The sequence below is a fragment of the Coregonus clupeaformis genome, unplaced genomic scaffold (genome assembly GCF_020615455.1).
Source record: "Coregonus clupeaformis isolate EN_2021a unplaced genomic scaffold, ASM2061545v1 scaf3082, whole genome shotgun sequence".
Classification (NCBI taxonomy): Eukaryota; Metazoa; Chordata; class Actinopteri; order Salmoniformes; family Salmonidae; genus Coregonus; species Coregonus clupeaformis.
In genome coordinates, this window is record NW_025536536.1 from 21778 (window position 1) to 35000 (window position 13223).

General features: G+C 44.9%; 1 protein-coding gene across 1 annotated transcript in view; it reads right to left on the bottom strand.

The window, feature by feature from the left end:
• Positions 1-246: 246 nt before the first annotated feature.
• The window catches only part of LOC123489627 (chromosome transmission fidelity protein 18 homolog), a gene marked incomplete at its 5' end in the record, with an annotated part of 22270 nt that continues 9293 nt past the window's right edge, over positions 247-13223 (bottom strand). The window contains 2 exons of the mRNA XM_045220055.1: positions 247-298; positions 9978-10108. Coding sequence (XP_045075990.1) covers positions 247-298; positions 9978-10108 — 183 coding nt within the window. The remainder of the gene's footprint in view (positions 299-9977; positions 10109-13223) is intronic.

The window sequence follows — 13223 nt, forward strand, 5'->3', positions numbered from 1 at the left end:
GTGTGTGTGTGTGACCCTGTGTGTGTGTGTGTGTGTGTGACCCTGTGTGTGTGACCCTGTGTGTGTGTGTGTGTGTGACCCTTGTGTGTGTGTGTGTGTGTGTGTGTGTGTGTGTGTGTGTGTGTGTGTGACCCTGTGTGTGTGTGTGTGTGTGTCTGACCTTGTGTGTGTTGCTCATCCGTGATTCTGCTCTCCTCATCCTCTCCTGGTCCATCTCTCTGCTGATCGTCTGTTTGGTCTGGTAAGTCAGCTGTCTGTGGGGGGCAGGCCTGGGAAACACACCACCTCCTCCACACGCCTAAACACACACACACACACACACACACACACACACCACACCACACCACACACACACCACACACAATGAGAACGCTCATCCACCTAATCTACCTCCTGAACAGAGTTAATAGATATCCACCTCTACCTCCTGAACAGAGTTAATAGATATACCTCTACCTCCTGAACAGAGTTAATAGATATACACCTCTACCTCCTGAACAGAGTTAATAGATATACACCTCTACCTCCTGAACAGAGTTAATAGATATACACCTCTACCTCCTGAACAGAGTTAATAGATATCCACCTCTACCTCCTGAACAGAGTTAATAGATATACACCTCTACCTCCTGAACAGAGTTAATAGATATACACCTCTACCTCCTGAACAGAGTTAATAGATATCCCACCTCTACCTCCTGAACAGAGTTAATAGATATACACCTCTACCTCCTGAACAGAGTTAATAGATATACACCTCTACCTCCTGAACAGAGTTAATAGATATACACCTCTACCTCCTGAACAGAGTTAATAGATATCCACCTCTACCTCCTGAACAGAGTTAATAGATATACACCTCTACCTCCTGAACAGAGTTAATAGATTGTGATGTCACGAGAGGCTACACAGCTTTCAGCGGGATTGCTCAAGTAGTGCAAGGAGACCAGGTTCAACCAAAACAAGGATTTTATTAAAGGTCTTGGGAAACTAACGAAAGTATAACACAATTCTGTTCTCTGGTGGCTCTTTAAGGGTTAACAGTTCAGGGATGTCTCTTCCACATCCAAAATCATAACTCTCCCTCGCTCAAATAACTTTTCCCCAGTCTTACTGTATTCCACGTTGCAGCTAGTGGCCAAATCAGCAAAACGTCCTTCCAAATGTCCCACACGTATTTCCACAGGTGCATATATCCAAAGGTGAGTATTTCCCAAGGTAAGTATCTCCAAATCCTTATATTCCTCATGGAAGTGGACGTGCAGCACTCTTGTCCTCCAGAGAGCCCAAGTTGGAGACTGTGTCTCTTCCCCTCAACAAACCTTCAGCTCATCAGCTCCTCATTTGTTTCAGCTGCGTGGGAAGATTGGCCATAGAGGGGGTGGAGTTCCCGACCATACCAGCAGATGGAGCCATAGCTGTCTGGGTTTGCAGCCACCTCAGGGGGATGTAACGTCCCTCCAGGACACAGCCTCTCGTGACATCACACATCCCCCTCCTCGGGACCGACGTCCTCGTCGGGTAAAGGCAGCGAAGAACGCATCACGCCGGGAGAGGGCGTCCGCATTGCCGTGGTGCTTGCCAGCCTGCTCTCTCTTCAACTCCTCCACCTCTAGGACCAGGGACTCAGCCTCCTGTTGTCTCTCCTTGAGTTTCTTACTGAACGATCAGCCTTGGTTTTAGCAGAGTTTAGCTTCTGTTGAGCAGCTTTCAGTTCCTTCTCTCTCTCTGCCTCCGCATTCTTCATCTTGTTCTCCAACACCTTGTACTTCTCCTCTGCCTTCTTCTGGACCTCCTTACTACTGCGCAGGGTCTCCTCACACTCTCGATGGTCCTGCGCAGCCTCTCCAGCTCCTCCTGTTGCTTAGGGAAGGAGCTCTGTTGGAGTTTAGCCTGGAGGATATCTAACTCTTCTGTCCTCATGTCTAACTGTTGCTTTAACAAACGATACCTCTCAGCGGTCCCCTTCAGACCAGACAGTTCTTTGTCCAGATTCTGTAGCTCCGTCTCTGTGTCGGTCTGGGCACCTGCCATCCCTATCAGAGCCCGGGCGGGAGTGAGTAACTCGGAGGATTGCACGGAGCCTTCCCAGGATGAGTCTTGCCTCTCCGTTTCCGAGGTACTCGGGTTATCCTCTCCTGAGACTCTCTCCAGAGTGGGTAAAAGGCTGGGCAGTCTCGTCCAATTAGGACAGGGACGGGGAGGGAATCAACCACCCCCCGCCGTCGTGTGTATGGTCTCCCGTGTGCTGGTCATTGTAAGTTCAGTAATGGGGTATTCTCTGGTGTCCCCATGGACACAGGAAACTGGGAGGACTTTCCCCGGGGTCAGACACGTTGGGCCCACCAAATCCTTACGCACCAGGGTGGCCCGGCTACCAGAATCCAGTAAGGCCTCCACATCATGGTGATTCACAGTTACCGGGCAGGTGGGGGGTCGATTTGGGCCGCCATCTACGACTCCCAAGAGCGAGGCAAAACGGTGTGTGGGTGCTGAGCTGGAGGACTCCGCAGTGGGCATAGGTTCATCGGCTGGTTTCCCACACTGCCAGGAGATATGTCCCATCTCCCCACACCGGTAACACTGTCGAAGTTTCCTCCTGGTGTACTCTTCTTGGACCCGGCCTGGTTTCTGGCTCCCCTGGGCCGGGATAAATCCTGACGTGGCTGGGTTCGAGACCTTGGGGTCCTTTGGACGGGTTCTTCCCATTTGTGGTGGGGCCGCCCTCCTGGGGTCTTTTTCGGGAAGCATTCAGCATCTCCGCTGTGGCCTGGTACTTTTCCACAGCTTCCACGGTCAGATCAGCCGTGGTCAAGGCCTGTTGACTGATGAACCGTTTTTGCCTCATAAGGCAGGGGGCGCGTAGGTAACGATCCACCACAACGGCCTCCACCACCGCCGCTGCTGTATTCCTCTGCGGATCCAGCCATTTCCTTGCGATTCGGACAAGTTCATGCATCTGCGCCCGAGGAGGTTGGTCTGGTTGGAAGGTCCAGCTGTGAAAGCGCTGGGGCCATACCAAACTTTGTGAGTCCATATCTGCTGAGGATCTCAGACTTCAGGGCATCATAGTCAGTAACCTGGTCAGGGCCCAGGTCCCGGACAGCATTCAGCGATTCCCGGTTAGAAAGGGGCTAACAGACCAACCCACTGTTGCTTGGGCCAGGCTTCCCTAGTGGCCGTGGCCTCAAATGCATGCAGGTATGCCTCAATGTCATCGGTACCTCCCATCTTAGATATAAAGTCACTTGCCTTTATTGGGCGGGTATTTTGGACAACCCTCTGTCTCTGCAACTGCAATTCCTCTGCCTTCAGAAGGTTGGCTTTCTTTGCTCCTCCAAGAGAGCCACGTTTGCTTGCATCTGGGCTTGCTGGCCAGCAACAAGGGCTTTCAATATGTCCTCCATTTCAGTCGGCGGGGAGCCTACGGCCAACTTGGAAAACTGGGTGATCAAACCTTCGGTATCCTCCTCTGACATGCACTATTAACGCTTGAGCGTGCCCGTATTCTCCACCATCTGTGATGTCACGAGAGGCTACACAGCTTTCAGCGGGATTGCTCAAGTAGTGCAAGGAGACCAGGTTCAACCAAAACAAGGATTTTATTAAAGGTCTTGGGAAACTAACGAAAGTATAACACAATTCTGTTCTCTGGTGGCTCTTTAAGGGTTAACAGTTCAGGGATGTCTCTTCCACATCCAAAATCATAACTCTCCCTCGCTCAAATAACTTTTCCCCAGTCTTACTGTATTCCACGTTGCAGCTAGTGGCCAAATCAGCAAAACGTCCTTCCAAATGTCCCACACGTATTTCCACAGGTGCATATATCCAAAGGTGAGTATTTCCCAAAGGTAAGTATCTCCAAATCCTTATATTCCTCATGGAAGTGGACGTGCAGCACTCTTGTCCTCCAGAGAGCCCAAGTTGGAGACTGTGTCTCTTCCCTTCAACAAACCTTCAGCTCATCAGCTCCTCATTTGTTTCAGCTGCGTGGGAAGATTGGCCATAGAGGGGTGGAGTTCCCGACCATACCAGCAGATGGAGCCATAGCTGTCTGGGTTTGCAGCCACCTCAGGGGGATGTAACGTCCCTCCAGGACACAGCCTCTCGTGACATCACAAGATATACACCTCTACCTCCTGAACAGAGTTAATAGATATCCACCTCTACCTCCTGAACAGAGTTAATAGATATACACCTCTACCTCCTGAACAGAGTTAATAGATATACACCTCTACCTCCTGAACAGAGTTAATAGATATCCACCTCTACCTCCTGAACAGAGTTAATAGATACCCACCTCTACCTCCTGAACAGAGTTAATAGATATCCACCTATACCTCCTGAACAGAGTTAATAGATACCCACCTCTACCTCCTGAACAGTCTAACAGAGTTAATAGATATACACCTCTACCTCCTGAACAGAGTTAATAGATACCCACCTCTACCTCCTGAACAGAGTTAATAGATATCCACCTCTACCTCCTGAACAGAGTTAATAGATATACACCTATACCTCCTGAACAGAGTTAATAGATATACACCTCTACCTCCTGAACAGAGTTAATAGATATCCACCTCTACCTCCTGAACAGAGTTAATAGATATACACCTCACCTCCTGAACAAAGTTAATAGATATACACCTCTACCTCCTGAACAGAGTTAATAGATATACACCTCTACCTCCTGAACAGAGTTAATAGATATACACCTCTACCTCCTGAACAGAGTTAATAGATATCCACCTCTACCTCCTGAACAGAGTTAATAGATATACACCTCTACCTCCTGAACAGAGTTAATAGATATACACCTCTACCTCCTGAACAGAGTTAATAGATATACACCTCTACCTCCTGAACAGAGTTAATAGAATATACCTCTACCTCCTAAACAGAGTTAATAGATATCACCCCCACCTCGTACCTCCTGAACAGAGTTAATAGATATACACCTCTACCTCCTGAACAGAGTTAATAGATATACACCTCTACCTCCTGAACAGAGTTAATATATATCCCTCTACCTCCTGAACAGAGTTAATAGATATCCACCTCTACCTCCTGAACAGAGTTAATAGATATACACCTCTACCTCTGAACAGAGTTGATAGATATACACCTCTACCTCCTGGACAGAGTTAATAGATATCCACCTCTACCTCCTGAACAGAGTTAATAGATATCCACCTCTACCTCCTGAACAGAGTTAATAGATATCCACCTCTACCTCCTGAACCAGTCTAACATAGTTAATAATATCCACCTCTACCTCCTGAACAGAGTTAATAGATATCCACCTCTACCTCCTGAACAGAGTTAAAAGATATCCACCTCTACCTCCTGAACAGAGTTAATAGATATACACCTCTACCTCCTGAACAGAGTTAATAGATATACACCTCTACCTCCTGAACAGAGTTAATAGATATACACCTCTACCTCCTTAACAGAGTTAATAGATATCCACCTCTACCTCCTGAACAGAGTTAATAGATATACACCTCTACCTCCTGAACAGAGTTAATAGATATACACCTCTACCTCCTGAACAGAGTTAATAGATATACACCTCTACCTCCTGAACAGAGTTAATAGATACACCCTCTACCTCCTGAACAGAGTTAATAGATATACACCTCTACCTCCTGAACAGAGTTAATATATATACACCTCTACCTCCTGAACAGAGTTAATAGATATCCACCTCCACCTCCTGAACAGAGTTAATAGATATCCACCTCTACCTCCTGAACAGAGTTAATAGATATCCACCTCTACCTCCTGAACAGAGTTAATAGATATACACCTCTACCTCCTGAACAGAGTTAATAGATATCCACCTCTACCTCCTGAACAGAGTTAATAGATATACACCTCTACCTCCTGAACAGAGTTAATAGATATCCACCTCTACCTCCTGAACAGAGTTAATAGATATACACCTCTACCTCCTGAACAGAGTTAGATATACACCTCTACCTCCTGAACAGAGTTAATAGATATACACCTCTACCTCCTGAACAGAGTTAATAGATATCCACCTCTACCTCCTGAACAGAGTTAATAGATATCCACCTCTACCTCCTGAACAGAGTTAACAGATATCCACCTCTACCTCCTGAACAGAGTTAATAGATACCCACCTCTACCTCCTGAACAGTCTAACAGAGTTAATATATATCCACCTCTACCTCCTGAACAGAGTTAATAGATATCCACCTCTACCTCCTGAACAGAGTTAATATATATACACCTCTACCTCCTGAACAGAGTTAATAGATATACACCTCTACCTCCTGAACAGAGTTAATAGATATACACCTCTACCTCCTGAACAGAGTTAATAGATATACACCTCTACCTCCTGAACAGAGTTAATAGATATCCACCTCTACCTCCTGAACAGAGTTAGATATACACCTCTACCTCCTGAACAGAGTTAATAGATATACACCTCTACCTCCTGAACAGAGTTAGATATACACCTCTACCTCCTGAACAGAGTTAATAGATATACCTACATCCTGAACAGAGTTAGTACCTCCTGAACAGAGTTAACAGATATCCACCTCTACCTCCTGAACAGAGTTAATAGATATACACCTCTACCTCCCTGAACAGAGTTAATAGATATCCACCTCTACCTCCTGAACAGAGTTAATATATATCCAACTCTACCTCCTGAACAGAGTTAATAGATATACACCTCTACCTCCTGAACAGAGATAGATATACACCTCTACCTCCTGAACAGAGTTAATAGATATACACCTCTACCTCCTGAACAGAGTTAATAGATATACACCTCTACCTCCTGAACAGAGTTAATAGATATACACCTCTACCTCCTGAACAGAGTTAATAGATATACACCTCTACCTCCTGAACAGAGTTAATAGATATACACCTCTACCTCCTGAACAGAGTTAATAGATATACACCTCTACCTCCTGAACAGAGTTAATAGATATACACCTCTACCTCCTGAACAGAGTTAATAGATATCCACCTCTACCTCCTGAACAGAGTTAATAGATATACACCTCTACCTCCTGAACAGAGTTAATAGATATACACCTCTACCTCCTGAACAGAGTTAATAGATATACACCTCTACCTCCTGAACAGAGTTAATAGATATACACCTCTACCTCCTGAACAGAGTTAATAGATATACACCTCTACCTCCTGAACAGAGTTAATAGATATCCACCTCTACCTCCTGGACAGAGTTAATAGATATACACCTCTACCTCCTGAACAGAGTTAATAGATATACACCTCTACCTCCTGAACAGAGTTAATAGATATACACCTCTACCTCCTGAACAGAGTTAATAGATATACACCTCTACCTCCTGAACAGAGTTAATAGATATACACCTCTACCTCCTGAACAGAGTTAATAGATATACACCTCTACCTCCTGAACAGAGTTAATAGATATACACCTCTACCTCCTGAACAGAGTTAATAGATATACACCTCTACCTCCTGAACAGAGTTAATAGATATACACCTCTACCTCCTGAACAGTCTAACAGAGTTAATAGATATCCACCTCTACCTCCTGGATAGAGTCATAGATATACACCTCTACCTCCTGAACAGAGTTAATAGATATACACCTCTACCTCCTGAACAGAGTTAATAGATATACACCTCTACCTCCTGAACAGAGTTAATAGATATACACCTCTACCTCCTGAACAGAGTTAATAGATATACACCTCTACCTCCTGAACAGAGTTAATAGATATACACCTCTACCTCCTGAACAGAGTTAATAGATATACACCTCTACCTCCTGAACAGAGTTAATAGATATACACCTCTACCTCCTGAACAGAGTTAATAGATATACACCTCTACCTCCTGAACAGAGTTAATAGATATCCACCTCTACCTCCTGAACAGAGTTAATAGATATACACCTCTACCTCCTGAACAGAGTTAATAGATATACACCTCTACCTCCTGAACAGAGTTAATAGATATACACCTCTACCTCCTGAACAGAGTTAATAGATATACACCTCTACCTCCTGAACAGAGTTAATAGATATACACCTCTACCTCCCTGAACAGAGTTAATAGATATACACCTCTACCTCCTGAACAGAGTTAATAGATATCCACCTCTACCTCCTGAACAGAGTTAATAGATATACACCTCTACCTCCTGAACAGAGTTAATAGATATCCACCTCTACCTCCTGAACAGAGTTAATAGATATCCACCTCTACCTCCTGAACAGAGTTAATAGATATCCAGCTCTACCTCCTGAACAGAGTTAATAGATATACACCTCTACCTCCTGAACAGAGTTAATAGATATACACCTCTACCTCCTGAACAGAGTTATAGATATACACCTCTACCTCCTGAACAGAGTTAATAGATATACCTCTACCTCCTGAACAGAGTTAATAGATATACACCTCTACCTCCTGAACAGAGTTAATAGATATACACCTCTACCTCCTGAACAGAGTTAGATATACACCTCTACCTCCTGAACAGAGTTAATAGATATACACCTCTACCTCCTGAACAGGGTTAATAGATATACACCTCTACCTCCTGAACAGAGTTAATAGATATACACCTCTACCTCCTGAACAGAGTTAATAGATATACACCTCTACCTCCTGAACAGAGTTAATAGATATACACCTCTACCTCCTGAACAGAGATAATAGATATACACCTCTACCTCCTGAACAGAGTTAATAGATATACACCTCTACCTCCTGAACAGAGTTAATAGATATACACCTCTACCTCCCTGAACAGAGTTAATAGATATACACCTCTACCTCCTGAACAGAGTTAATAGATATACACCTCTACCTCCTGAACAGAGTTAATAGATATCCACCTCTACCTCCTGAACAGAGTTAATAGATATACACCTCTACCTCCTGAACAGAGTTAATAGATATACACCTCTACCTCCTGAACAGAGTTAATAGATATACACCTCTACCTCCTGAACAGAGTTAATAGATATACACCTCTACCTCCTGAACAGAGTTAATAGATATACACCTCTACCTCCTGAACAGAGTTAATAGATATACACCTCTACCTCCTGAACAGAGTTAATAGATATACACCTCTACCTCCTGAACAGAGTTAATAGATATACACCTCTACCTCCTGAACAGAGTTAATAGATATACACCTCTACCTCCTGAACAGAGTTAATAGATATACACCTCTACCTCCTGAACAGAGTTAATAGATATACACCTCTACCTCCTGAACAGAGTTAGATATACACCTCTACCTCCTGAACAGAGTTAATAGATATACACCTCTACCTCCTGAACAGGGTTAATAGATATACACCTCTACCTCCTGAACAGAGTTAATAGATATACACCTCTACCTCCTGAACAGAGTTAATAGATATACACTCTACCTCCTGAACAGAGTTAATAGATATACACCTCTACCTCCTGAACAGAGTTAATAGATATACACCTCTACCTCCTGAACAGAGATAATAGATATACACCTCTACCTCCTGAACAGAGTTAATAGATATACACCTCTACCTCCTGAACAGAGTTAATAGATATACACCTCTACCTCCTGAACAGAGTTAATAGATATACACCTCTACCTCCTGAACAGAGTTAATAGATATACACCTCTACCTTCTGAACAGAGTTAATAGATATACACCTCTACCTCCTGAACAGAGTTAATAGATATACACCTCTACCTCCTGAACAGAGTTAATAGATATACACCTCTACCTCCTGAACAGAGTTAATAGATATACACCTCTACCTCCTGAACAGAGTTAGTAGATATACACCTCTACCTCCTGAACAGAGATATACATAATAGATATACATAACATGTGACTGGGTATGGGTTAAGCTCTAATGTGTGTGTGTGTGTGTGTTCTAGGTGTGTGTGTTTTCTAGGTATTCTAGGTGTGTGTGTGTGTACTCACGGCTCCAGTACGTAGACATATTGTCCGTCAGGTGTTCTGTCCTGTCTATAGCAGAGGTTATAGGAGATCATGGTGTCGATCAGCTCAACCAGCTGTTGTTTCTCTCTACTGCTGAACAACTGGGGGTTCACCTGGAGACAGAAACATGCTGTTAACAACTGGGGGTTCACCTGGAGACAGAAACATGCTGTTAACAACTGGGGGTTCACCTGGAGACAGAAACATGCTGTTATCAACTGGGGGTTCACCTGGAGACAGAAACATGCTGTTAACAACTAGGGGTTCACCTGGAGACAGAAACATGCTGTTAACAACTGGGGGTTCACCTGGAGACAGAAACATGCTGTTAACAACTGGGGGTTCACCTGGAGACAGAAACATGCTGTTAACAACTGGGGGGTTCACCTGGGAGACAGAAACATGCTGTTAACAACTGGGGGTTCACCTGGAGACAGAAACATGCTGTTATCAACTGGGGGTTCACCTGGAGACAGAAACATGCTGTTAACAACTGGGGGTTCACCTGGAGACAGAAACATGCTGTTAACAACTGGGGGTTCACCTGGAGACAGAAACATGCTGTTAACAACTGGGGGTTCACCTGGAGACAGAAACATGCTGTTAACAACTGGGGGTTCACCTGGAGACAGAAACATGCTGTTAACAACTGGGGGTTCACCTGGAGACAGAAACATGCTGTTATCAACTGGGGGTTCACCTGGAGACAGAAACATGCTGTTAACAACTGGGGGTTCACCTGGAGACAGAAACATGCTGTTATCAACTGGGGGTTCACCTGGAGACAGAAACATGCTGTTAACAACTGGGGGGGTTCACCTGAGACAGAAACATGCTGTTAACAACTGGGGGGGTTCACCTGGAGACATAAACATGCTGTTAACAACTGGGGGTTCACCTGGAGACAGAAACATGCTGTTAACAACTGGGGGTTCACCTGGAGACAGAAACATGCTGTTATAGACACACCCTAACCGCTTCTGTTTTTCAACACCTAACCCCCCCAACTGCTGTGCCTGGCCAAAGAGCTGTATTTTCATGTCATCTGACCATAGCGCCGGTTCCAATACAAGCGCCAGTTTATCAAACTCCAGGCGGTGCTGCGGTCAGATGACATGATAGAGCTCTTTGCCACACACCAGTGGGGGTTAGGTGTTGAAAAACAGAAGCAGAGGCAGAAAAGGAACCTCATATCTAACTCCAACCTCATATCTAACCCCAACCCTAACCTCATATCTAACCCCAACCTCATATCTAACCCCGACCCTAACCTCATATCTAACCCCGACCCTAACCTCATATCTAACCCCAACCTCATATCTAACCCCAACCTCATATCTAACCCCAACCCTAACCTCATATCTAACCCCAACCCTAACCTCATATCTAACCCTAAACTCATATCTAACCCCAACCCTAAACTCATATCTAACCCCGACCCTAACCTCATATCTAACCCCAACCCTAACCTCATATCTAACCCCAACCCTAAACTCATATCTAACCCCAACCCTAACCTCATATCTAACCCCAACCCCTAACCTCTATCTAACCCCCGACCCTAACCTCCTATCTAACCCCGACCCCTAACCTCATATCTAACCCCCGACCCTAACCTCATATCTAACCCCGACCCTAACCTCATATCTAACCCCGACCCTAACCTCATATCTAACCCCAACCTCATATCTAACCCCAACCCTAACCTCATATCTAACCCCAACCCTAACCTCATATCTAATCCCAGACCCTAACCTCATATCTAACCCCAACCCTACACTCATATCTAACCCCAACCCTACACTCATATCTAACCCCCAACCCTAACCCCATATCTAACCCCAAACCCTAACCCCATATCTAACCCCAACCCTAACCTCTATCTAACCCCGACCCTAACCTCATATCAACCCCTGACCCTAACCTCATATCTAACCCCAACCTCATATCTAACCCCAACCCTAACCTCATATCTAACCCCAACCCTAACCTCATATCTAACCCCAACCCTAACCTCATATCTAACCCTCAACCCTACACTCATATCTAACCCCAACCCTACACTCATATCTAACCCCAACCCTAACCCCATATCTAACCCCAAACCTAACCCCATATCTAACCCCAACCCTAACCTCATATCTAACCTCAACCCTAACCTCATATCTAACCCCAACCCTAACCTCATATCTAACTTCAACCCTAACCTCATATCTAACCCCAACCCTAACCTCATATCTAACCCCAACCCTAACCTCATATCTAACCCCAACCCTAACCTCATATCTAACCCCAACCCTAACCTCATATCTAACCCCAACCCTAAACTCATATCTAACCCTAACCTCATATCTAACCCCAACCCTAACCTCATATCTAACCCCGACCCTAACCTCATATCTAACCTCAACCCTAACCTCATATCTAACCCCAACCCTAACCTCATATCTAACCCCGACCCTAACCTCATATCTAACCCCGACCCTAACCTCATATCTAACCCCAACCCCTAACCTCATATCTAACCCCGACCCTAACCTCATATCTAACCCCAACCCTAACCTCATATCTAACCCCGACCCTAACCTCATATCTAACCCCGACCCTAACCTCATATCTAACCCCAACCCTAACCTCATATCTAACCCCAACCCTAACCTCATATCTAACCCCAACCCTACACTCATATCTAACCCCAACCCTAACCTCATATCTAACCCCCAACCCTAACCTCATATCTAACCCCAACCCTAACCTCATATCTAACCCCGACCCTAACCTCATATCTAACCCCGACCCTAACCTCATATCTAACCCCAACCCTACACTCATATCTAACCCCAACCCTAACCTCATATCTAACCCCAACCCTACACTCATATCTAACCCCAACCCTAACCCCATATCTAACCCCAACCCTAACCCCATATCTAACCCCAACCCTAACCTCATATCTAACCCCAACCCTAACCTCATATCTAACCTCAACCCTAACCTCATATCTAACCCCAACCCTAACCTCATATCTAACCTCAACCCTAACCTCATATCTAACCCCAACCCTAACCTCATATCTAACCCCAACCCTAACCTCATATCTAACCCCAACCCTAACCTCATATCTAACCCCAACCCTAACCTCATATCTAACCCCAACCCTAACCTCATATCTAACCCCAACCTCATATCTAACCCCAACCCTAACCTCATATCTAACCCCAACCCTAA